The sequence below is a fragment of the Arvicola amphibius genome, chromosome 3, assembly GCF_903992535.2.
Source record: "Arvicola amphibius chromosome 3, mArvAmp1.2, whole genome shotgun sequence".
In the NCBI taxonomy this organism is placed as follows: Eukaryota; Metazoa; Chordata; class Mammalia; order Rodentia; family Cricetidae; genus Arvicola; species Arvicola amphibius.
The window spans coordinates 89,895,101-89,919,241 of record NC_052049.1 but is presented as its reverse complement, the minus strand read 5'-3'; the positions used below and the strand labels follow the sequence as shown (position 1 = coordinate 89,919,241).

Here is a 24,141-nt window from a genome sequence, read left to right as displayed (position 1 = left end):
CCTGGGCTGGGGAGGGATGTCCTCAGCTGAACTGAGCCTTTCTCCTTGCTTTCTTTTCAAGTGGCACTATTCTCCGTTTTTTGTTTTTTTATTCCTAAAATAAAGAAAAGGTGCCATCTGGTCTTTACAGAAGGCTTGTCTAAAAGTGGTCTGCTTCTCACAGATGGCTGCTACCTACAATACTGAGGGCCCTGGATTACAGCTTGTTTTATCTTCAGCACACACAGGGCTCCTTTTCACTGCTGTTGCTGTGGCCCTGCCGCAGGACTGGTTTATAGTAGGCTTGGGTGCACGGTCCTCCCCAGCGAGGGGAAGAAGCTCTCAATACATAGCTTGTCAGTTAGGCCCAGGGCTCCTCTGCAATGGCCTCTCCATGACAGGCCCCTGGAAAACCTCACACATACTCCTGGTCTGCCCGTTGCTTTTCTTAGAGTGCTGGAGCTAACACCCAGAAACTCAACACTGGGGTGCCTCACCCTGGGGGGCACAATCCCTGACAGTTTGATGAGCTACATAAAAAAGCTGGTCAGGTCACGCAACTGGGCTCTCCAGGGAGCACTGTGCAGCCTGGCTCCCTGAATGTCTTTGAGGCAGGGGTCACCACGCTCACAGATACAGGGACAGGAACAGTGATAAATCCAATTATAGCAATAAGTAAAATAATTTTAAGAACAGAAAAAGGAGGTTGAAGAGATAGGTAGTTAGAAGCCTGCTCTTTCAGAAGTTCAAGTCCCAGCACCCATGAAACAGCTAACAGCTTTTGTAGTAATTCCCAGAAGATGCTATGCCCTCCTCTCACCTCTGAGGGCAGAGCATGCACATGGCAGACACGCAGAACACCACCCATACACATAAAGATGTAAAAATATAAACAAACACAAAACCAAAACAAAGCAAAACAAAAAACCCCCACAAAAAAGCCCTAGGAGCCCACAATGTGTCTCAGTGGATAAACCAGCTTGTTACCAAGCCTGATAACCTGGGCCTGATCCCTGACCACATGGTGGAAAGAAGCAACCGCTCACTACAAGTTGTCCTCTGACCTCCATATGTATGTATACCATGGCACACGCATACCCGCATACACACACAATAAATAAATAAATAAATAAATAAATAAATAGATGTAAAACTTAAGAAACAGAAAAGAGGAGGTAAAACCCCCCACCACCTCAGTCACTGAGGAGCAACTGGATCAACACCAATGGCCACTGGGAGGAGCCTGCAGTTTTAGAGGCTTCAGATACCTCAGAAATGTCCATGGTACCTCACTGATAGAGTCCTTCACGTTCTAGAATCATCCAGAAGTAAGCCTGTGGCCTTATGTGGAAAAGGGAAGCCAGGCATCATCTCCAAACACCCCTGAAAAAACACATTGGTCTTGGGTGCGGGAATGGCCTGAACTCAGGGCAGAGGTGTCCCTCAGAGAGCTGCCATTAAGTCTCTCCCCACCAACAGGAACCTTTCCTTATTCTGTGACATGAGGCTAGCCACCTTCCAAGGCCCCAGTTTCTTCACCTAGCCATGGCAGTGCCAATCCCAAGGTGGACTTGAGGACTTGTAAGATGGCTCAGTGGGGTAACGGGGCTGGCAGCCAATGCTACCCAGCTGAGTCTGACCACCAGACACACACGGCAAGAGAGAGCACAAGTCTTGGAAGTTGCGTTCAGACGTCCATGTGGCTCAATTGTGCACATACACTCACATGAATAAATGTAACACATTTAAAGTCTATAAAGAAACAGAGGAGCCGGGCGGTGGTGGCGCACGCCTTTAATCTCAGCACTCGGGAGGCAGAGGCAGGCGGATCTCTGAGTTTGAGGCCAGCCTGGTCTACAAGAGCTAGTTCCAGGACAGGCTCTAGAAACTACAGGGAAACCCTGTCTCGAAAAACAAAAAAACAAAACAAAACAAAACAAAACAAAACAAAACAAAAGAAACAGAGGAACATGCCTTCTACATGTAGCTTTGTGTGGCCTTACCTAATCTGTGAGCCTGGCACGGGGTGAGGCCTTGTGGGCATGCAAGCTTTCTATCTTTTCTTTCTGTTTGTTTTTCGAGATAGGGTTTCTCTTGTAATAGGCCTGGTTGTCCTGGAACTCTTTTAACTGACAGAGATCCTCCTGCCTCTGCCTATTTTTAAAAAATTCCATTATGTACATTGATGTTTTGCCTGCAGAAGGGTGTCAGGTACCCTGGAACTGGAGTTACAGACTATTGTGAGCGGCCATGTGGGTACTAGGAATTGGACCCTGGTCCTCTATAAGAACAGATGGTGCTCGTAGCTGCTCAGCCATCTCTGCAGCCCCCCTGCTTCTGCCTTCTGAGTACTAGGATTAAAGGTGCATGCTGAAACTCCCCCTGCCTTTCAGTTGTCCGGCTGCCCCAGTCCTACCTACTCCAACAAGTCTCCAGAGTGGGTCACCTCCATCTTTGTCCTCTCAAACCTCACAGCAACAACCAGAGAAGCCTAAGGCTCAGGGGATAGAATGTCTCCTTAACACATACAAAGCCCTAAACTCCATTCTTGCCTCATAAGCCCAATGTGGTGGTGCATGCCTGTCATCCCAGCACAGGGAGGTTGAGAAAGGAGGACCACAGTGTCACCCTGAGCTACATAGTGAATTCAAATCCAGCCTGTGTTCTTTTTGTTTAAAAAAAAAAAAAAAAGACCAGAGAAGTCTGGCCTTGCCACTGACAGTCCCTATACCATTTCAGGGGCCAGGGCACCAGCTGGCCAGCTTCTAAGAAGAGACAATGAAATATGCAGGAACAGGTTTTCTGTCACATGCGGCTCCACCATGCTTAAGTCCCAGCAGCCCTTTGGTACACTGATGGTGAAGGGTCCCTCCTATATATATGGTGGCTAGAAGACCCTACAGAGGTGACTGCGGATACGAACCACTGGAGTGCATGCTGGGAACAGGGCCCTGTGCAAGACCTGGGACTAGATAGCCCCTCAGCTCACTTAACAGTGGCAGAGAACTCAGGGTAGGGTCCACCCTTCATAGAGAAGTGTATGCATGGTAAAGTTTCAGGAAAACAAGGCTACCTTTGAACTAGTACTGAAGGATGGGGCCAGGAACTCTTGATCCTGAGTGCTGGCATCAGAGGCACGTACCACCATGCCTGGTTCATGTGATGCTGAGTGAGGATGGAACCCAAGGTTTCATGTGTGCTAAGCAGGTATTCTACTGACTGAGCTATAGCCCTCATCCGATTTCTTTTCCTTTTGTACAGGTCCTATGTACATCTGTTTGTGTAGGCACACATCTGTGTGCATATGGAAGCCAGACAACCACTTCAGGTATCATTTCTCAGGTGCTACCCTCTGGCTTTTTGAGACAGGCCTCTCATTTGCCTGGAATGTGCCAGCAGGCCCTGTGTCTGCCTTACCTGTTGAGACTATGAGCACACACTGCATAGGTTCTGGGACTGCAGTCAGGTCTTCTGTGGCAGGACAAGTATCTTACCCACTCAACTGTCTGCCCTGGGCCTTGAGACAGAACTTCCTATGTAACTGGACAGGTCTGGAAGTCACCACATATCCCAGGCTGCCTGTACTCCTTTCCTCTCAGTGCCGAGATTTCAGCATGTTACCATGCCTGACTATAGACTCCCTTTCTCCAGTGACTGAAGGAACAAATGAGTGCTGGCAAAGGGGAATCGGTTTTGGAATCACCTCCTTCTCTCACCTTATCAGGCCACCCTTGTCCCCAACTGCTCACCTCCTCATCCTTGTACCAAGACAGGGACTCAGCCGTCAGCACAAACCAGTACTCCTTGGAGCCGCCTTTCATCAAGCTGATATTGTTGATGGTCAGCCAGCCCCTGCGGATCACCTGGTGGGAAGGACTCATCTTAGCAGGGAGAACAGCCTTGTTGCCTCGTCCACCCTATGCCCCTCCCCAGAATGGATGGAAGCCTGGTTCTGTGGCAGGGTTACCTCTAGCCCCAAGCCAGATCCTAGCTCCTTATCAACCCATGCAATCCCAGCTGGGAATCAGACAGGCAGCTGGGACAGGGGTGGGGATGGATGGAGATACAAATAAAAAGCAAATCTCTAGCCCAGGGATAAAATTGCGAGCTGGGACCCTAGAAGGCCCTCTGTGGTTAGAGTGATTTGAGTGCAAAACGAAATGCACATCCTAGGAACGGCAAGGGTCTCAGGCCAGGAGGCTGGGACTAGGTCATAAGCAGTATGATATTAAGGAACTGCACTTCCTTGGGTCAGACAAAGTAAGCAGAGATGCCTTGATGGAGAACCCACACCACGCGATGGCTGTCACTTCCTGGGGTTGATCCACAGAGTTGGCACCCTCACATAAGCTCTTCCATGTGCAGGTGACCAGTGCTAGAGAAATAGTCTCACCCAGAGGGCTAGGGACAAAGACAGCAGCCCAGAGGACTATTTCCAGGGACCCTGAAAGGGTCAGCAGACTGGGACCATATCCCAGCTAACTTCAAGCACAGCCGAGTGTACTTTTCAATGCATGACAACTCAGGGGTCTGGGCTGGGAGACATGCCATGGAAAGGGCTCATTGGGCCATATCTGTCATCTGGATGGGGAACAGAAGCCAGGCCAGCCTGGGGACTCACCTGACTACTAGGCGCAGGCCGACTGGGGGTGTGTGTGTGTCACGTTTTCATGTTCCCGTGATCACTGGGACACGGAGGCACATGTAGGCCTGAGCCCCCCACCTCCTGACCTGGGGATTCTGGGGGACAGCTGGAAGCACGCAGAGGTGGCAACAGAGATGCATGGGACTAAGGCAGCAACAGATGAGCCAGGCTGCAGAGCATGTGCTGTGCATAGCCATGGGTAGTTGGGGAGGCTGATGTCAGGGCTCCCAGTTGGCCTCCAAAGCCACCACAGCTAAACAGGGCCTATGTGCACCTACTCTGCTACAGTGGGTACATGTGGGCTCCAAGCTGCAGACCATGAAGGCTATAGCGGTCAATAAAGTTTCAGGGATCCCTGTAAACTACTCAAGTCCCTTCTCGGGTTGGGAACAGCATAAGCTGCCACTTGGCATCCCTCATTCTCCCTGAAAGAGACCTCAGGCTCCTAGAGTTGCCTGGAAGCCCAGGGAAGGCTTGATGTCCATCAAGAGTGACTGCCTCATACTGATTCATTCCAAAATGCCCTGGGCTCAGCTCTGGAGGTTCAGCATTCTACAAACACCCTTGACCCCAGACCATCTAGGCTGGCTTGTGAGGCTGGCGACCTACAGCTGTGTTTGTCCTGCCAGCATGGGTAGAGGCCCTTTCACTTAGAGAAGAGCTCCCTGGACTTAGCCTCAGTCTCTACATGTCAACCAAGGGAGAGAAACTGGGCTCAAGCTGCCACTGTACCCCAAGAAGAGTAATCTCATGTTGCAGGGTCTCTGTACTCCTGCATCAACAGGTGTGCCATCGTCCCTTGGAGGTCTGGCCCAGCTGCCTCCACTAAGGGTAAGAGCAGTCAGAGGGGCTGACTGGGCTTCAGGGCACATGGGCTGACAATAGGTCCCAAGGCACCCTTCCCTTCCAGCCCCCTGTCCGTGTGAACACCCCAGTGCAGTCTGAGACAAAACCCTTCCCTATGAGTAGATACAGACTGACCCCAGGAAACAGAGAAGGCTGTGCCTCCTTATCTCCAAGGCAGACCGGGAACCCAGGTAATATAATAGTTCTGCCCAAGGTCTTGGGATAAGGAAGCAGGGGAGAGGTGTGGCAACGGGAGAGGCAACTAAGGCTCCCATTTCTGGGGTACACAATGATAGGTATGCAGGCACACAGAACAGAGAGGGCCCATCCTGGTGGCTTGGACAACAAGGTGTGCTCAGCAGGAGCCATGATGGTTTCCTCCTTGAGTGAAGATCACCTGGAAGACCAAGTACGGCTTGGATACCCAAAGGCTATGACCAGTCAGGCCCATGGCCCTGTGACTGCACATGGCTTTGTGGCCAGAAGAATGGAATTAGGTAGGAACAATGGCTGTCTGGGCTAGAGGGGAAAAGCAGTACTTGACTGATTTACTCATGGCCTGAGAATGACCTTAGTCCCTGGCCCCTCTTCTCTAACATTGGCCCAGGCTTCAACCTTGACCCAGCCTGCTTTTGCCAGGTCCCATCAAGGACCCACCACTGGCACAGAACTGGCTCAACCTTTGCAAAGGCTCCAAACCCCAGGAATATCTTTGCAGAAGGCAGTGGTAGCAGCACAGAATATTCTGGAGAAAGGGGCCTGCCAGGGCTAGGGGCCAAGCTGCTCGCAGGGAGTGCCTCCACCTAGAATCAGCTCTCAACAGAGCTGGGCCTCGCACCCTTCTGACACCCAGCTCCCAGCCCTTGTGCGAAGGGAAGAAGTTACCCACAGTTAAGATGGCAAATACAATACGCACCAACTGACTGATGGGAGCTGCCCAGGAGCACAGCAACAATTATGAGCACAGCAAAAATGTGCTGGAATTAATTAGTCATGTCTGTCCCAAGCAATGGATAAGAACAGGGGAGAGTGGAACTGAACATCCACACTGATCATCCTATCTGCCACAGAGGCAGCAGGCTAGAGGCAATCTAATTATTTATGCCCGTCATGGGTACAGGAGTAGGATAGCACATTGAGAAATTAAAAATTACAACAATCAGTCACAACAGCTAGAGAATGGGGAGTTGATGGTATGCATATTAAGAAAGAATGCCAGGACTGATTAGCAATGTCTTCCCCAGGCTCACTGTGGAGAAAAATCACAGGAAGAAGTGTTGGATCACTTAGTCATGTCTGCCATAGACATAGAAAGGGCAAATCTCCACATGTGGTAATAACACAGGCTCTGGTCAGTCAGTGATGTCTGCACAGAAGGCAGAAAGGATAAGGGTGGGCAGCGGCAAGAATGAATTCCAGCAGAATCCGAGCAAAATCTTCCATGGTTAGGAAGCTGAGGGGGATGGAGGCTATGTGTGAACTGTGTATTTGCCATCTCTGAACTATAGGACACCAGGAGAACCTGTAGGAACCAGCCAGAGAAGTGTGCCTCCCAGAAAGCAATTGGGTTAGTATTTTTGTGAGAGCAAAAGATACCCAGGACAAGAGGTCCACTGAGAGTAGTGACATGTAGCTCCCCAGTTAGTTCATTCTTTAGTTGTTTGAGTAGAAGGTGAAGGTGGCCCTCCTTTGCTACTAGAGTCTCTAAGTTAGCTACCACACTAAGCAGGTACTTACCAAGATCTCCCCCTTTGAGAATGTAAAGTTAGGGTTGTGGGTCAATCAAGAAAGAATAGGAAGAAGAGAGATGGAAGGGACGTGAAAGGACAAAGAAAGAGCAGAAAAAGCACAATGACAGGAGAAAGAAGAGCAGAGGAACAAAAAACAGCAAAAGAAAAAAAATGACATGCTATTAATTATATTCATGGTGTTAATATTTAATTCATTATCTTATTCAAAACAAAAAAAGCAACAACATATGTACTACCTATGGCAAGCGCAAAAAAAAAAAAAAAGAAAATTCAAAATCATGCAATTGTTATATTTCTCCCCAATCTCGCTCTAAATCGTGCAAGATACAACAGCACAGCACCCCACCCTCACCCCAGCCTGACATGGGAAGGGGGTTGGGGGACAGTAGCAGAAACTGGACAGAAAAAGCCCAATCAGACATATAATACTGGTATTTATGAAGCCATTCATAAATATACAAGGCCTCTGAAGCTGGGGTAAGATATAAAGGAAACTTGGGGGTTTCCAGATATGGATCAAACCACCTCCATCTTTCCTGAGCTGCCTGTGGCATGTTCCATGGCTTCTACCTACCTGATTCGTTCCTGGGGCCAAGAGTTAGGAAGCACAATCTGCTTGCATACTCCTCAGGGTGATTGCTATGCATTCTCCTACTTTGAGGGTCAACTCTAACTTTTACCTTAGATGTCAGATGAAGCCTCTGGGTTTTGGAATTTGGTCTCTAGGCCCTGTAGGAGCCATAGCCCTAACAGCTGTGTGGAGCAGAGGCTGACAGAGTGAGTGGCCACTCAAGTGTCAGTTCCCGAATCAAGTGCTATGATGGGAGCTCAGTGTGTTTCTGTCCCCAGAAGGGAATGATGGCTGAGGCAGGAGAGCTACCTGATTGGGTATGGCCCTCTTCTTGTTCAGCTGCGTGCTCCTCTGCTGGGCACTGTAACAGAAACAGAAGGCATGTTCGGATGAGATGCGGGAGGAAGGCAAACAAGAGACCCCAGTGGCCCAGGCTGGGGTGTTTTCCCTAAGAGCACACTGACCCACTAAAGCTAAAGGCAAGGACGTGGCCCCTATATGCAGAGGACACCTAGAGTACATGAAACAAGAATAATGTATTTGCCTAACTCTAGCTTCTAGAACCTTCTCACAGCCACTCTAGAAGCACCAGCTATTTCCTACAAGTCACTGGGAAGTTAAAGCTTCCAAGAGAAGGTGTAAGATGCAGGGGACAGGGAGCTGGCTCCAGGGGGAACTGAGAACATACCATGTTCTCTTCCCACCCAAGTCTACATCAGTCTGGAAATGGCCATGATAAACCCTGACTTTGGGGTTCACAGTGGCCAAAGAGGCTGGCTAGAAGGGCCTGACTCAAGCCAGTGACGTAGAGGAGGTCTCTGCATGTTTCCTCATCAACAGTCACACTCTCCACCCTCACTCTTTAAAGGGGATTACAGCAGACCAAACGCAAGACCTCGTATATGCTGGGCTAGCTCTCCCTCACGGATCCACAGCAATTCTAGCTCCCTTTTCCTCCCCCCTCCCCGCCCCGACAGGGTCTCACTAAGTAACCCTGGCTGTCCTGAATCCCACTAATGTAGACCAGGTTGGCCAGTAACTGACTGAGATCTGCCTGCCTCAGCCTCCCAAGTGCTGGGATTGTGCACTATCAGGCTTATGATCTGTCTTGAGATATGGCCTCGAGTAGCCCAGGCTGGCCTCAAACCCCACATGTAGCCTATCAGGCTTATGATCTGTCTTGAGATATGGCCTCGAGTAGCCCAGGCTGGCCTCAAACCCCACATGTAGCCTAGGATGACCTTGACTCCTGATCCTCTTGCCTTTACCAATCTAGTGCCTCTATATCTGGTTTATGAGGAGCTGGGGATGGAACACAGGTCTTTGTGTATGTCAGTTAAGCATTCTGCACCCGGTCCCTCTAGGCAGGCTATTGTAGTTCCCTTTCCATACTGGCTTCCATATATGCACTGCTCTAACAACTGTATAACCACCTGAAAAACTGTGCCCTGCCACTTCTCTGTTGTATTTTCTCAGGAAGGAAGAAAGAAAGAGAGTAAAGACCCTGGGCAGAGATGGCACACACCTTTAATCCCAGCACTCAGGAGGCAGAGACTGGTGGTTCTCTGTGAGTTCAAGGACAGCCTGGTCTACAGAGTGAGTTCCAGGACAGCCAGGGCTGTTACACAGAAAAACACTGTCTCAAAAACACAAATAACAACAAAAATACCCCCCCCCAAAAAAAGGTGTGTGTGTGTGTGTGTACATGCCTGCATGAATTTATGTGCACCACATATGTGCAGGTGCCTTGCAGGCAGAAGCCAGAGAGGCATTGATTGGACCCCTGGAGCTGGAGTTGCAGGTGGTTGTGAGCCACCTGAAGTGGGTGCTGGGAAGAGCCCAAGTCCTCCTGTAGAAGCAGCCAGTGTTCTTGACCACTGTGCCATGTCTCCAGCCCCATCTTACAGCTCTAGCGTAAGACTGCAGATACCAACAGCCAACACGGCTTGCTTCTCTCCCCACTGGCTGCTCTGAGACTGCCTACAGTGCAGGCCAGCCGAATCTCAAGTGGCAGTTAAGGGAGTGCAGGCTAGCAACCCCAGCAAGTGGGAAGCTAAGGTGGGCAGAGCATGAATCTGAGCCTAGCCAGGGTTACCTAATAAGGTCAGGTGGCCTACAGTGGGCTCCTGGAACCCACAACAACGTTTTCAGGCAGCTGCTGGACAGGTTGAGTGCATTTGGAGGAGATGGCTCCTTAGTCTAGATTGGTAAGAACTAGAAAACTAAGAACTGATGTTCATCAGTGCTCATCCTAACACTATCATCCTAGGACTTGCTTTATTTTAAAGCTTTTCTTAATTTTTCTAGGAGACACGCCATTGTGAATATGGAGCTCTAACTAGTCATGTGGCTTGTACACCACACACGTTTATCTGCTAAGTCATCTTATTGGCCCTAATTCTTTTTATTTTTTTTAAGGGAGGGTCTCTTATGGTCCTGGCTGGCTTCTAACTCAGATATATAGCAAAGGGTGACTCTGAGCTGATCACCATCTCTACCTCTCTTGTGGTGAGATGATAGGTGTGTGCTATCATGTCCCTTTGATCTGGTGCTGGACTGGCTGCACGCTAAGTGCTCTACCAAGCAAGCCACATTAGCAGCCCTCAGGGCTTTTCTTCTTCAGGAGTCTAGGACATGAAGCAAAGGAAGGAGGTGGGACTAAAGTAAGCCATCACTCAAAGCGAGACTGTGTGGTGACAAGGACCCAGACGTGGCACATCCTTAATTGTATTGTGGCTCCTTAAACAGCAGCAAAGACGGTGACACCTTTCCCTGGTCCTAATCAGAGACTTTGGGTACCATGGCAAGTAATCTAAACTCTTCTCCTCAGCCTACTTCCTCGGAAGGCTCTCTCCAGGTCCCTCATGCTTTTTGTTGCTATCCTCAACCACCCACTCACTCCCTAATCTGTGTGCCCTATAGGGACAGGCACTTTGGGGTCTTACCCACTGTCCTCTTCACAGGCCTGGGTGGGGCCCTGGCTCAAAGAGTGGCTCTGGCCGGGCGGTGGTGGCGCACGCCTTTAATCCCAGCACTCGGGAGGCAGAGGCAGGCGGATCTCTGAGTTCGAGGCCAGCCTGGTCTACAAGAGCTAGTTCCAGGACAGGCTCTAGAAACTACAGGGAAACCCTGTCTCGAAAAACCAAAAAAAAAAAAAAAAAAAAAAAAAACCAAAAAAAAAAAAAAAAAAAGAGTGGCTCTGCTATAATCCAGGGGCTCCTGGAACATCCCCCACAAGCTTGAGGCCTCCCAGGGAGGGCACTCCGGGTCACACACCAGGGAAAAAGGCACACAGCAGGCAATACCCACCCTGTGACCAGCTCCTCAGTATAGTAACAGCTGGGTAAGTGGGAAGGCCCCGGAATCCAGAGAAAGAAGTGAAGAGGTCAAAGGAAAAACAGGAGAGATTGTGAGAAGGAACTGTGGATGAAGTGTGAGAAGCAGAGACATTGAGGTGAGGAAACCGGCAGCAAGCAATCAGTGGGACACTTGCTGTCCATGCATAGGTGGGAGAACAAGATTTAAAGAGGTTGCACCCCCAGCACCTGGGTGCAACCCACATCAGGGAAGAAATGAGCCAGCTAGGGCCCTAGGCTACGTCATTCATTCCCTCCCTTCACTCGGCTGCCCCGTGCCTAACACAGCTGATGTTTCATCAGCTCTGCCCGGAGCACCAACTAACAGTTCAAGCCTTGCTCCTAGAAGGCTCTCCCTGTCAAGAGGTCTCCAGAACCCTAAAGACAGGCCCTACAATCACCCTCTGAACTTCCAGGAGGACCTGGCTGGGCCTGGAATGGAAGTACACCAGTAGTCACAGATAAACACACGGGAGATGGTTTTGGTGTGTGTTGGTGTCTTATAAACCACAGTGTAGAGAAAACGCATGAGCTACCAGAACACCCCCAGTGGCACTCAAGTCTGCCAGCTGGTCCAGTGCTAATGGTTGACCCAGGGCCAATACGCCAGATACCACGCCTGGTTACGTGGTCTATCCCATGGCTGTGTGCATGCTAGGCAAGTGTGCTAACAATGGAGACAAATTCCCAGCCCAAGGTTCTGGTTTTAAATCTACAGTACATATGTGGAAAGCAGAGTGTTCTGTATATGGAAAGGCCAGGATTCGGGTGTGTATTGGCCAATGAAAGGCGCTGAGAAGTCTTGCAGGGGTGTGAACCTGGCTGGCTGCCCCCTTCCCTAAGAATGAGCACAGAACCCCCACTTTGACCCTGAGATATCCACAGGTAGACTTCTGGGTGAAGACACTGTGACAGAAGTCATGATTAGCCCCCAAAAGTTTTAAGGCACTCTCAAATGACACTGCACTTAGCCCAGCATTCCCACCAGCTAGACAGACACTCTGGTGCTGGAGGTGGGAACGGGTGCTGCCCCTGTGTAACTGGCTGTATAAGTACATACTTGGCAAATCCAATGAAGTCTTCATGGTTCGTGTTGATGTAGGACTGCTCAATGTCAATTAGAAGAAGAATCTAGAGGGAAGCAGGGGTGGTTGTGAGTACAGAGTACAGAACAGCAAAGAAGGCAGCACACGCGCACGCACACACACACACAAATGCACACGTGCAAGCGCGCACACACCAGCAGAGGGCAGCAGGCACACTTGCTGCATTCCCACAGCCCTCCTAGGCAGGAGCTCACCAGGACAAGGTGGGAGGAGCCCCACAGGAAGACTGGGCTAAGGGGACAGTGTCTGGTAGCCCAGTGTGGTCATGGGTACAGTCTGATCACAAGAACTGGCATCTACCTTTGGCCCCAAACTGGGGCCTAATGTTACTAAATTATGGAAGTGGGTTGGGTTCATTTTCTTCTTTCTTTTTCTCTTCTATTGGAACTGCTGGGGTTGGAGTCAGGACCTTCCTTACACATATGCTAGACGAGCACTCTACCACTGAGATGCACCCAAGCCAGCTTCCAATCACAATGCACTATGACTCAGACTCGCCTTTGATCTCATCAGTGCTAGTTTCAAACGGAAAAGCACATGCTTGCTCGCAGTACACCTCCGTGACAATGTGTAGATATTATTTTGAACAAAAAATGGCGTGGACTGCACGGTGACCACTGCTGCTGGGCAAAGTTCCAGAATTTCCACATTGCAGACTACCCTTCTCCGCATCTTTTACTTTCACTTTCTTTTTTGGGGTTTTTTTGAGACAGGGTTTCTCTTGTGTAACAGCCGTAGCTGTCCTGAAAATAGCTCTTGTGGACCAGGCTGGCCTTGACCTCACAGATATCCTCCTACCTCTGTCTCCCATTAAATGTGTGCGCCACTACTGCCTGGCTCTACTTTCATTTTCAATGATTCTCTGAGCTCATGGTTTATTTTATTTTTTTTTTTTTTTTATTTTTTTTCGAGACAGGGTTTCTCTGCAGCTTTAGAGCCTGTCCTGGAACTAGCTCTTGTAGACCAGGCTGGCCTCGAACTCACAGAGATCCGCCTGCCTCTGCCTCCCGAGTGCTGGGATTAAAGGCGTGCGCCACCACCGCCCATCAATGATTCTCAATATTAATGCATTTCCCTTTAGGAAATTTTGTGCAGGCTTTAGTGAAGGATAAAAATATATACAATGGTAACCTCTCTATAAACAAATTACACACACACACACACACACACACAAAATCCCCGCCACTGAGGAACCAAGAATTCCATTGTGCCCTCCTAATTAATTTCACCAAGAAGAGCAATGTTTGAGGTTTACTAGATAAAGCTGACAAGGATAAAATGCCTACGACCTAGACCCAGAGCCCATGAAGAGCAAGAGCCCAGTTGGTAAGCAGAGAACTCAGGACGGAGGGGGTGGGAGAAGAGTAAGACAGGACCGCCCCTTGGGGAGCTGTGAGGAGAGCAGCCCACACAGTAAGACTAAAACATTGTACAACAGTGTCTGGTCCCCGGAAGAAGTCCTTTTCCCAAGGTCAGTCATTTGGATAAGGGTCTCCATTGTGGGAAGCAGTGTTTCTGCTTCCTAAAGCAGTGATTTTATCTCTAGCAAAGGAACATATATATGGCCCTTTCATTAACATGTGACTGGTGCCAATTGCCAATGCTAGATTTCTCAAGCCACACCTTAGCTCACATGCCACCGATAGGGTGTATAATACTGTGCTTTTCCCCAATTAAATGCTGTTGGTAGCCACCTCAATTCATCCTCAGGCCATGTCCATCCTGTGTCAGCCCCCCACACCTACCTACTCCATATATTTCCTCTGGGCCTTGAACTTCCACCCAAAGCAGGTCTTTGGCAAAAACCAAACATTTATAGCTGCATTCTGAATTTAAGCCAGCCAGGATAATGCGTTACTCTGTTTTCTTTCTTTTCTTTTCCTCCCTTCCTTCCTCCCTCCCTCCCTTTCTCCCTTCCTTCCTTTTTTTGGTTTTCGAGACAAGGTTTCTTTGAATAGCTGTGGCTGTCCTAGAACTTACTCTGTAGACCAGGCTATCCTTGAACTCAGAGATTCAGAGAGCCTCCTGCCTCTGCCTCCCAAGTGCTCCTGGTCCTAGTTTGCACAGGCTGAGGTTGCTCCATGGACATCACTGGCTCGGGTAGCGTTCCACCCTAGTTTCCGTTAAGAATAGCCAGGCTGTCTGGGGAGAGAGACTCTAGTTCCCCCAAAGGTTACCACTGGCTCCTGGTCAATATGTCTCTAGGTCCTCACTGATAAGCAAGACAAAATACACAGACCTGGGAGGCTGTTGGGGAGGGCTGAGTGCTGTGCAGAGTCCTTGGAGCTGGCTCTGAAGGCCTGCATGTTGTCATCACACAGCTTAGTGCCGCAGAGGGACACTAGGGCTGTGTGCACTGCACAAACGGCAGCAGCCTAGACGTGCTCATGCTTCTGGTGGGGTATTATTTAGAGACAGGGTCTCATGGAGCCCAAGATGGCCTCTAACTCACCATGTAGACAAGAAAGACCTTCAATTCCTGATCTTCCTGCCTCTCCCTCCTGAGCAATCTCACATGCACCGTCATGTGGTGCTGTGAGGTGGTTCATGAGGTGCTGGGGATGGGTTGTGGAATAATCTTTTTGTACGCTGTGAAGATGTGTCACTTGGATTGGTTTAATAAAAAGCTGACTGGCCAATAGCTAGGTAGGATTTTCAGGGCAGAGATGACACTTGGAATAAGGGCAGAGACGGTAAGAGTCGTGTGCTAGAATCAGGACAGCAGCATGGGCAGTACGGAGTAAAAGTAATACAGTAGTACGAGGTAGAAAGTAAATGTATAGAAATGGATTAATTTAAGCCTAAGCTAAATTATTAAATTATTAAGCTGAGCTTTCATAATGAATAAGTCTTCATGCTGTGATTAGGAGCTGGAGGAGGACAGAAAACCCGCTTACAGGCCAGGGCTTTGTGAATGCTGGACGGACTGCCCTTGTGCTGTTTCAGGATGTTTTCACTGTAGTTTCACTGTGTAATGTAGTCTGTCCGGCTTGAACTCTTGACTGTCCTGCTTCAGACTCTTTCTACTGTAATGACAGGTATCTGCACTAAACCCACATCTCCCAGGCCACAGAAGCTAATCTAAGAGTCCCAGTGCTAAATGAAGATTTAAGGACAATTCTTTGCCATCAATGGTAAAGGTGTTGCAGGGAAAATCTCACCAGAGTAATAAGCAGACACAATATGGATACTTATACTAGTTTACATTTAAGCACCTGTAATGAGGCCCCATAATTATATTTATATGCACGAGACCAGCATGTATTATCTATCTGTTCACCAAGTGCATGCCTGGGGCTTGCTAATCAGAAGTAGGTATTAGACCTCTGGAACTGGAGTCATTGATGGTTTTGAGCCAACATGTGGGTGCTGGTAACAAAATCTGGGTCCGTCTGACCATGTAACCACTGAGGGATCTCTCCAGTCCTGCACCTGAAGGATTAACGACAGCCCAAGGTATGGAAAGGGACAGCAGAGATTCTGCTGCAGAGGGGCAGCAAGGCTGCAGGTCCACTTTCCCCCAGAGAGTTCGAGTCATCTTCTGGCAGTCAAGGGAAGCCCTAAAAGTGTATAGTATATTCACCATAGAAAATACCCCCAACAACGGAGAATGTCAACCACGGCCACCACAGAAAACACGTGGACCCTACACATTGGGTCAGAGTTGAAAATCAGAGTCCCGTGGTATCTCCCCAAAACACTGTGGGGAAAGACCCTGGCAAACAAGAAACCACCTTGGTCTTTAAAAAAATGAACAAAGATTTAGTCGCATCACAGAGCAATCTAATCTGTAGCCGGACAAAGACATTAACATCACCTGAACAATCACGGTGGGTGTGGCTCAATATGTGACGGGGCAGCCAGGATACAGGCTGGGCATGGGGATGGTGGAGACTGACAAATCTTTTTTAGGTGCTAGTGTGGGACACAAAATCTCATGCAGCCTAGAATGGTGGGCTTGAACTCAGTGTGAAGCCAAGGAATGGCACTGAGGTTCTGATCCTCCTGCCTCCAGCTCCCAAGTGGTAGGATGACAACCGTGCACAATCACAACCTGCTTACAAGGTGCTAGAGATTGAAACTAGAGCTTCACACATGCTAGGCAAGTGCTACACCAACAGAGTCATGGTCCAGGCCTCAGAATGCATCTTTGGGGCTGGTAAGATAGTTCAGCAAGTGAAAAGGCTTGCCTTGGAAGTCCGGTGACCTACATTTGACCCCCCAAACTTCTACATAAAGAGAGAAGGAGCCCAACTTCTTGGAGATTTCCTCTGGCCTCCACATGCATGCTGTGGAAAACTCATTTGAAATGAATAATTATAATAAAAAAAAACTCACAGAACTATAGTATTATACTCTCAGTATTTCCAACACGTGAACAGATGAGGAAAAGGAAAGAGTAAATTGGTACATTACCTGGTCCTTGGTTCTCCCCTCTCGCTCCCTGATATAGGTGGTGACAATTCGCTCTGTCTCCTCTCGCAACCGGGGGTAGGAACTGAGCTGGGGGACAAGTAGAAGGGCTGAGCTGGCAAGGTCTTCATGGCCAGGCCATAGAGAAACAAACCGAGTGCAAGGATGAAACAGGGAAAGAAATGAGGGGCCACCAGGTCCCCACTTTGCTCTTGTCTCCCAGCTTCTCAGCTGAGAGACAAGGGCAGGCCAGTCAGGGGCAAGTGGAGTGAAAAAGGGGAGAGGGTGGCAGTGCGTGCTGAGAGCCACTTTGCAAAGCCAGCAAATGGAGGTGAAAAGTGGCAGAGAAAGTGAGTGACATGCTTTTGTCACCCAGAGGTGCCAGACATCCCCCTCCCGCCCAGCATTAAGTTCAGGCAGGACAAACTGATGGCTCTCACTGAGCATTCAAATGAGCATGGTGCCCTGCTCCAGGATAACAGAGACAGCATCTGGGCCATCAAGCTCAGGGAACCCTTCGCTGGAAACTGTCCCCTGATCATTATGAATTTGGTACCCATATGGGCAACCCTCAAACCCCCTTCTGGGATAGTGAATGATCTGAGCCATGTGTGTGAGGAAGCCACATCTTCCCCAGTTGGTAATGCTGCTAATGCACCATAAGGCAGGAACATGCAGGTGTTCTTGGTAGGGCAAGGGGGTGGGACCTAGGAGTAGGAACTGCTTCACAAATGGGACTGTGCTTGGACACAGAACTGAAAAGGTAGGGATGGTGACAAACGTGCCTAGCAAGGGTTCCCTCCAGCAGGACTGTCCAGATGCTCAGGGCTGATGCCAATGAAGAAATGATGAGGTGGGAACTGATGAGGGACAGGAGGAGCAAGGCCTGTTACCTTCTCAGCACACTTTTTAATGACCGTGGCTAGCTCCGACACCACCAGGTCAACACACTTCAAACTCGGCTCTTTGAGTTTTACAAGCTGTTTTTTCACGATGGCTTCAAAGGCCATGTCGGGGGTGAAGAGCCCCGTCCTGGGTCATGCGGAGAAGGGCGGGACGAGGTTGAGAGACACCCAGGGGTAGTGCAGGCCACACGCACAAATGCACACACAGGACGAGAGAGAGAGAGAGAGAGAGAGAGAGAGAGAGAGAGAGAGAGAGAGAGAGAGAGAGAGAGAGAGAGAGAAGAAACAAGAATGAACCAGTTAGTGCATGCGCAGAAAAGCCTACACCCATGTATGTCTTGGAAGCTGCTTGGAATCAACAAGGCCTGGGAGAGCAGAGGGCTGGTCTACAGGACACTGTCATCATAGGGACAGAGGTATGTGAGCTCATCTCAAATGGCCACATCTGTGACAATGGCTCCTAGGATGACAGTCAGCAGCCACTCTAGGTTCTGGTTTTTCAAACAGTCCCACGCAGCACATGCTAACCTCCAACTTGCTATATGATTAAGGATGACCTTAAACTTTGGATCTTCCTACTTCCAACTCCTGAGTACTAGGATCACAGATATGAGCCACCATATCTAGTCTATGTGATGCTAAGGATGGAACCCCAAGCGTCGTGCACGCCAGGCAAGCACTCTACAAACTCACCCTACCCCTTGCCTGGCTGGGTTTGTTTTGTTTTTTTTGTTTTTTGTCTTGTTTTTTCCTTTTGCTCTGTTTTCCAACTGGAGAAGCTGAGGAAGTACACGGGGACTTTGCTCAAGTAGAACAGGCAGCTCAAGCAGAAATTCTTTGCCATTTCAGAGAGCTGGGGATATTGATCCTGCAAGCAGATGCCCTCTCTTCCTTGCTAAGCACTTCAGCTGCTTGTCAGGAGTGTTCTGTCCTGAGAACTAGCCCTCTCAGAAGAGCCTGGCAGGTTGGTTGGAATAGAGACAGTTGCCCATGAAGAGTGGGATATAGGTCTTTAGGACCAGGAAGACTGAGCATAGATTTACCTGGGAGGGGTGGGGATCAAACAAAGACACCACAGGGCACAGCAAAAGCTGGCAGGGCCACTGAGCCCTCATTATACCATCAGTTTTATGTTCTTTTCAGTGCCAGGGGGACAGAGAAGTGACTCGGTTCCAGAGAAGGCAGGCATTTGTCATTTGTCAAGGGGGACAGCAGGGGAATTTCAGGGGTCTTGGCCTCCAAAGCTCAAGCAGAAAGCCCCGATCTGCTTCCCTAGCAAGCAGCAAAGCAATACAGCCAGATGATATCCCCATTCCACCAGATGCATGCTGGGCTTGGTATCAGGGTCCCAGGAGACCTGTTACTCTCTAGCTGGTACTCAGAAGTCCAGCTTTCCCCCATCCCCTCCTGAGTGGGTCCAGACTGACACATTCCCATCCCTTCAGAATTCTTGGAAATGAGGTAACCTGGGGCCTGATACCAAGCCTGCGGCCCCATGTCCGCGGGTGCGGTACCTTGCTGGTGCATTGCCTAACTGTACTGATAAGCTCCTGGATAACCAGGTCCACGCATTTCAGACAGGGCTCTTTCAGCTTGACCACCTGCTTTTTCACAATGGCCTCGAACGCCAAGTCCGGCGTGAAGAGCCCAGTTCTAAAAAGGTCCGGACCCAGTGGGGAAACAGGGAAAGATAAGTCAGAGAGAAACAAAGGGCAGTCAGCCACTTTCTAAGCATGGCTAGGTCCCTGATGAGGAAGGCCATTCCATCAAAGCTGGTTGGGATGGCCGAGAGTCCCTGATTAGGGAGCCCTCATAGTACCTCAAGAATCTTGAGATGCGAGAGAACTGGGTACACTTTGTTGATTGTAATTAAGGATGGGACACTAAGAGGCTCCCAAGTGACCCATGATGAAACAAGATTCGGGTTCCCATGAACACAACTCAATTCTGTTCCCACCCAACCTCTGATGACTACAGATTTCACAGGGAATAAGGTCATACTAATCTATGCATTTCATCCAGAGGACAAAGTAGCTAAGAGACCCAGAATGGTCATACAGAGAAACACATATACTCTCTCTGTCCTTGGAGAACAAAATGTTTAAATAAGTGCTGAAAATTACCCATGAACCTTGTCAAGGCCTCACTACCAGAGACTCAGAAGGTTGCGGGGCCCACATGGGTTGTGGGGAGGAGAACATGGGGACTTCCCATGTAACTTGCCTGACTCCATGGATGTTCTTAATAGCATAGCTGATCTCTCGTCGTAGATCTTTCTCATCAAACTCCATCTGAGAGAAAACAAGCAAGTACATGGAATGAATTCCCAGGGTCACATCAAGCGTAAGCAGATTCTGGGACAGTCTGTTCTATTTATGACTGTACTTCACAAAGATGACCTAGCAGCTCAATATTAAAAACAACTGAAGGTCACAAAAATGGCTCAGTAAGTAAGGGTGCCTGCCACTATGCCAGATGATCTGAGTGCACCCCCAGAATCCATGTAGTGGAAGAACCAATCCCTAAAAGTTGTTCTCTGACCTCCACACACTAAGTATAGATACAACATCTTACACACACACACACACACACACACACACACACACACACACACACACACACCTGGGTGTATTGGGCTGCAGAGATGGCTCAGCACTCACTGGCTGCTTTTGCAAAGGACCAGCACCCACACAGTGACTTACAACTATCCGTAACTCCAGTTTCATGGGATTTGGGGCCCTCTTCTGGCTTCTACAGGCTATTACATATATACATGGTATACTTGCGCACATCAGCCAAAACACTCATAAACAAAAGAAAGTCTTTCCAGTCAGCAGGCTTAGCCTGCTGGTTAAGTTCTAGGCTGGTGAGAGATCCTGTCTCTGGAAAAGTATGGCTGAACCAGAACTATAGTCCCGTGGTAGAGTACTGGCCACAGTTGCATTAACCCCAAATACAGAATAAACTAGATGTGGTAATACATGCCTTTAATCCTAGCACAGGAAGATCAGAAGGTCATGACTGACTACACAGAGTATGAGGTCAACTTAGGCTACAATGAGACCTTGCATTAAGTAACAAGAGTGATAGCTAGGCAGTGGTGGCACACACCTTTAATCCCAGCATTCAAGAGGCAGAGGCAGGTGAATCTCTGTGAGTTCAAGGCCAGCCTAGTCTACAGAGCAAGTTCCAGGACTCCAAAGCTACAGAGAACCCCCACACACACACACCAAAAAAGTGATAGCTGGGATGTGTGTGGAGGGGTGGTAGTGCAGACCTTTAATCCCAGCAAGAGGTAGGACAAAGACAGGCAAATCTCTGAAATTGAAGTCAGCCTGGTCTACAGATCAAGTTCCAGGACAGCCAGGGCTACACAGAGAAACCCTTTCTTGGAAAAACAAACAAACAAGCAAGTGAGTGGCACCTGAACAATGACCTCCATCCTGCACATGTGTACCTGTGTATGTGAGACAGTCACTGCCTCAAAGGAAGAGGACACAAATGCATGGTCTGCTTTCCTTTCTTCGTTTTGAGACAGGATCTCCCTCAGTACCCCTGGTTGTCCTGCCTCTGCCTCCCAAGCGCCGGGATTCCTGGCCTTTTTGTTTTGACTTTTGTTTCAGGTTTTGAGAACAGGCCTCACAGACATGCAGCTCCATACTCACTCTCGGCATGGCGGTTATCTGTTGTATGAGAATGTGTGTAGGAGGGGTCTGAATTTCACCAAGTATGTGTGGGGTCAGAGGAAACCTCGCAGAAGTTGGTTCTGTTTCCTGCCTGGACATCAAACTCAGGTCATCAGGTTGAGCAGAAGGTGCCTTTACCTGCTGAGCCATCTTGTTGGCCATCATGTATCCTTTCCCCCTCATCAGATTAAGAAACATGAACTTTCCTACTGTTCTGCCCAGAGCATCTAAGCTGTGAGAGCTTAGAAGACAGAGACCACGGAGAAACGTCTTTCAGGCCATGTTTACTGACAGCAGCCTCCAGCATGACGCAGAGCTCGTGACATCTTGGTTTGGAAGAAAATTTAAGGCCAAGATGGAGACCAAACACGTGTGGGTGTCTGATGCACCCTCCAGGCTGAGCACTCACCTTTACCAGCTCAAAGGGAAAGCGCTCATGAAAGATACGATTGATTCGGGCACCCCCAGACAGCTCCAGCGTATCCACTTGATCTCCAGAGCCCTCGATTCGCTTCTCAAAGTCCACTCCAAACTGCTGGACCATCCTTCAAGGAAAGAAAAAGCAAAAGGTCAAGATGGAAGTTTCTGTACAGCCCTGCAATTACACGTGCAGCAAACTGCTTCTTAAGTTACATGTACTTATTGGGGGGAGGCATGCCACAGTGTATGAGTGGAATCAGAGAGTACTGTGGGAGTCAGTACTCTGCTTCCACCATATGAGTCTAGGGGATAGATGTTAGGGTATCAGTCTTGGCAGCAGGCATGCTTACCCCTGAGCCAACCTGTCAGTCTTGTGGCTAATTTTCTTGTCTTTCACTTTTGTTGTTTTTGAATACAAAATCTTGCTGTGTAAGCCCAGCGGGCTTTGAAGTAAAGACCTTTCTGCCTAGGCCTCCAAAGTGATAGTATTATAGGTGTATGTATGCCACCATGTTTGGCTATTTTTTTTTCTTTTAAATACAACTGTTTAGTTGGGTGGTGGTAGCTTACTTCTTTAATCCCAGCACCCTGGAGGCAGAGGTAGATGGATCTCTGTGAGTTCAAGGCCAGCCTGGTCTACAAGAGCTAGTTCCAGGACAGGCTCCAAAGCTACAGAGAAATCATATCCTGAAAAACCAAAAGCAAATAAATAGATAGATAGACAGACAGACAGATGACAGACAAATAAATAAATAAATGTATGTGACTGTTTAACAGCCAATGCATACATGGTTCTTTTTCTTTAAGATTTACTTATTTATTATATATAGTGTTCTGCCTGTATGCATGCCTATATATCAGAAAAGGGCATCAAATCCTGTTATAGGTGATTATGAGCTACCATGTGGTTGCTGGGAATTGAACTCAGGACCCCTAGAAGAGCAGCCAGTGCTCTTAATGACTAAATCATCTCTCCAGCCCACATGTACATGTCTTTTTTTAAAAAAGGATTTATTTATTTATTTATTGGTATTTTGCTGGCATGTATGCCTGTGTGATAGTGTCAGATCCCCTAGAACTTGAGTTAGACAGTTGTGAAGTGCTATGTATGTGGGTGCTGGGAATTGAACCCAGGGTCTTTGGAAGTGGAAGAGTAGCCAGTGCTCTTTCCCACTGAGCCATCTCTCCAGCCCCACGTATGAATGTTTTTTTTTTTTTAAAAAAAAAAAAAAAAAAAAAAAACGAGTAAAACAAGCAGGCAATGGTGGTGCACACCTTTAATCCCAGCATTCGGGAGCAGAGGCAGGCAGATCTCTCTAAGTTCAAGGCCAGCCTGGTTTACAGAGCTAGTTCCAGGACAGCTAGGGTTGTTACACAGAGAAACCCTGTCTCAAAAAGAAAAACAAACAAACAAACAAACAAAAACAGAAAACCTGACAAGCCCCGGACACCATCCTGGTTGTTCTCATGGACTCTAATGATCTGCTATTCCCAAGTTTCTAGATGGAATTCTGAGGTCAACAGCTATGCAGCCCCCCAAGACAGGCCAAGGGCATCTGTAGTGTCTGCTACTTCTCTACCCTAGTTGCACAGGGCCCCACCCTGGACAGGCTGCAAAAGCTTGAATAAGCTGCACCACACTGGGAGCCTCAGGATATACAGAGTAGGCCAACAGGATGACACACTGTGGAACTTGGCAACCATAAGAAGTAGTATATTGATAGTTTGTGTAATAATATATATATTTGGGGGGAATGGTGGACAGCAATATGGAATATGGTTCAATGAATAAAGGCACTTGTCATTGAGTCTCTGGGAAGTAAATGATACAAGGAAGGAACTGACTTCTCAATGTCACCCTTGGACCTCCACACTCTGGGTTATACAATGTACACTCCCTCCCAAAAAAAAAGGGGGGGGAATAAAAGGGAGCAAGTGATTATTTCGGATTCTGATGTCACAGATTGTTTCTAAAGCAGGGCTGGCTTCGAACCCAAAGCTCAACAGCCCCTCTACCTTCAGCATCCCAAATGGCTAAGGCATGTGTCAGCTACCACACTCAGTTGATCACAACATATTTGCTTGTTCTCTTGCTGCTTCTTCTTCTTTTAATTAGACAGGGTCTCTTATACCACACGCATGTGCATGTGTTTCTAGTGTCTTCCTAAATCCTTCCCAATCTGACAGTTTCTCACTGGACAAGCTGACCAGCGAGCAAAAATCAATCTGTCTCCCCACCCCCCAGTGCCTGAAGTATAAGTCTGTTTTAATGTGTTTGCCTTCCTACATGGATGCTGGAGACCCAAAACTCAGGTCCTTAGGTAACTTTACCGATTTAGCTACCTTTCCAGTCCCTGGCTTCAAATAATTTTTATTTACATGTACATGTCTCTGAGTGAAAACAAAGTGGGCATCAGGCCCCTTGGTACAGTTCTAGATGGTTGTGAGCTACCATCTGGGTGC

The 24,141-nt window shown here is 48.6% G+C and overlaps 1 protein-coding gene across 10 annotated transcripts in view; it reads right to left on the bottom strand.

Annotated features, from left to right (window-relative positions):
• The window catches only part of Dnm2 (dynamin 2), a 91,019-nt gene that overhangs the window by 11,462 nt on the left and 55,416 nt on the right, over positions 1–24,141 (bottom strand). For 3 of the 10 annotated variants that reach the window (XM_038324504.1, XM_038324498.2, XM_038324500.2), the window contains exons 8-15: positions 21,668–21,803; positions 19,796–19,863; positions 19,087–19,225; positions 16,671–16,757; positions 12,209–12,279; positions 8,102–8,153; positions 7,208–7,219; positions 3,729–3,842 (exon numbers count right to left, since the gene is read on the bottom strand). In XM_038324504.1, the coding sequence (XP_038180432.1) occupies positions 3,729–3,842; positions 7,208–7,219; positions 8,102–8,153; positions 12,209–12,279; positions 16,671–16,757; positions 19,087–19,225; positions 19,796–19,863; positions 21,668–21,803 (679 nt within the window). Of the gene's footprint in view, positions 1–3,728; positions 3,843–7,207; positions 7,220–8,101; positions 8,154–12,208; positions 12,280–16,670; positions 16,758–17,560; positions 17,700–19,086; positions 19,226–19,795; positions 19,864–21,667; positions 21,804–24,141 lie in introns of all 10 variants that reach the window. The other 7 variants (XM_038324506.1, XM_038324499.2, XM_038324501.2 and 4 more) reach the window with 3 other exon arrangements.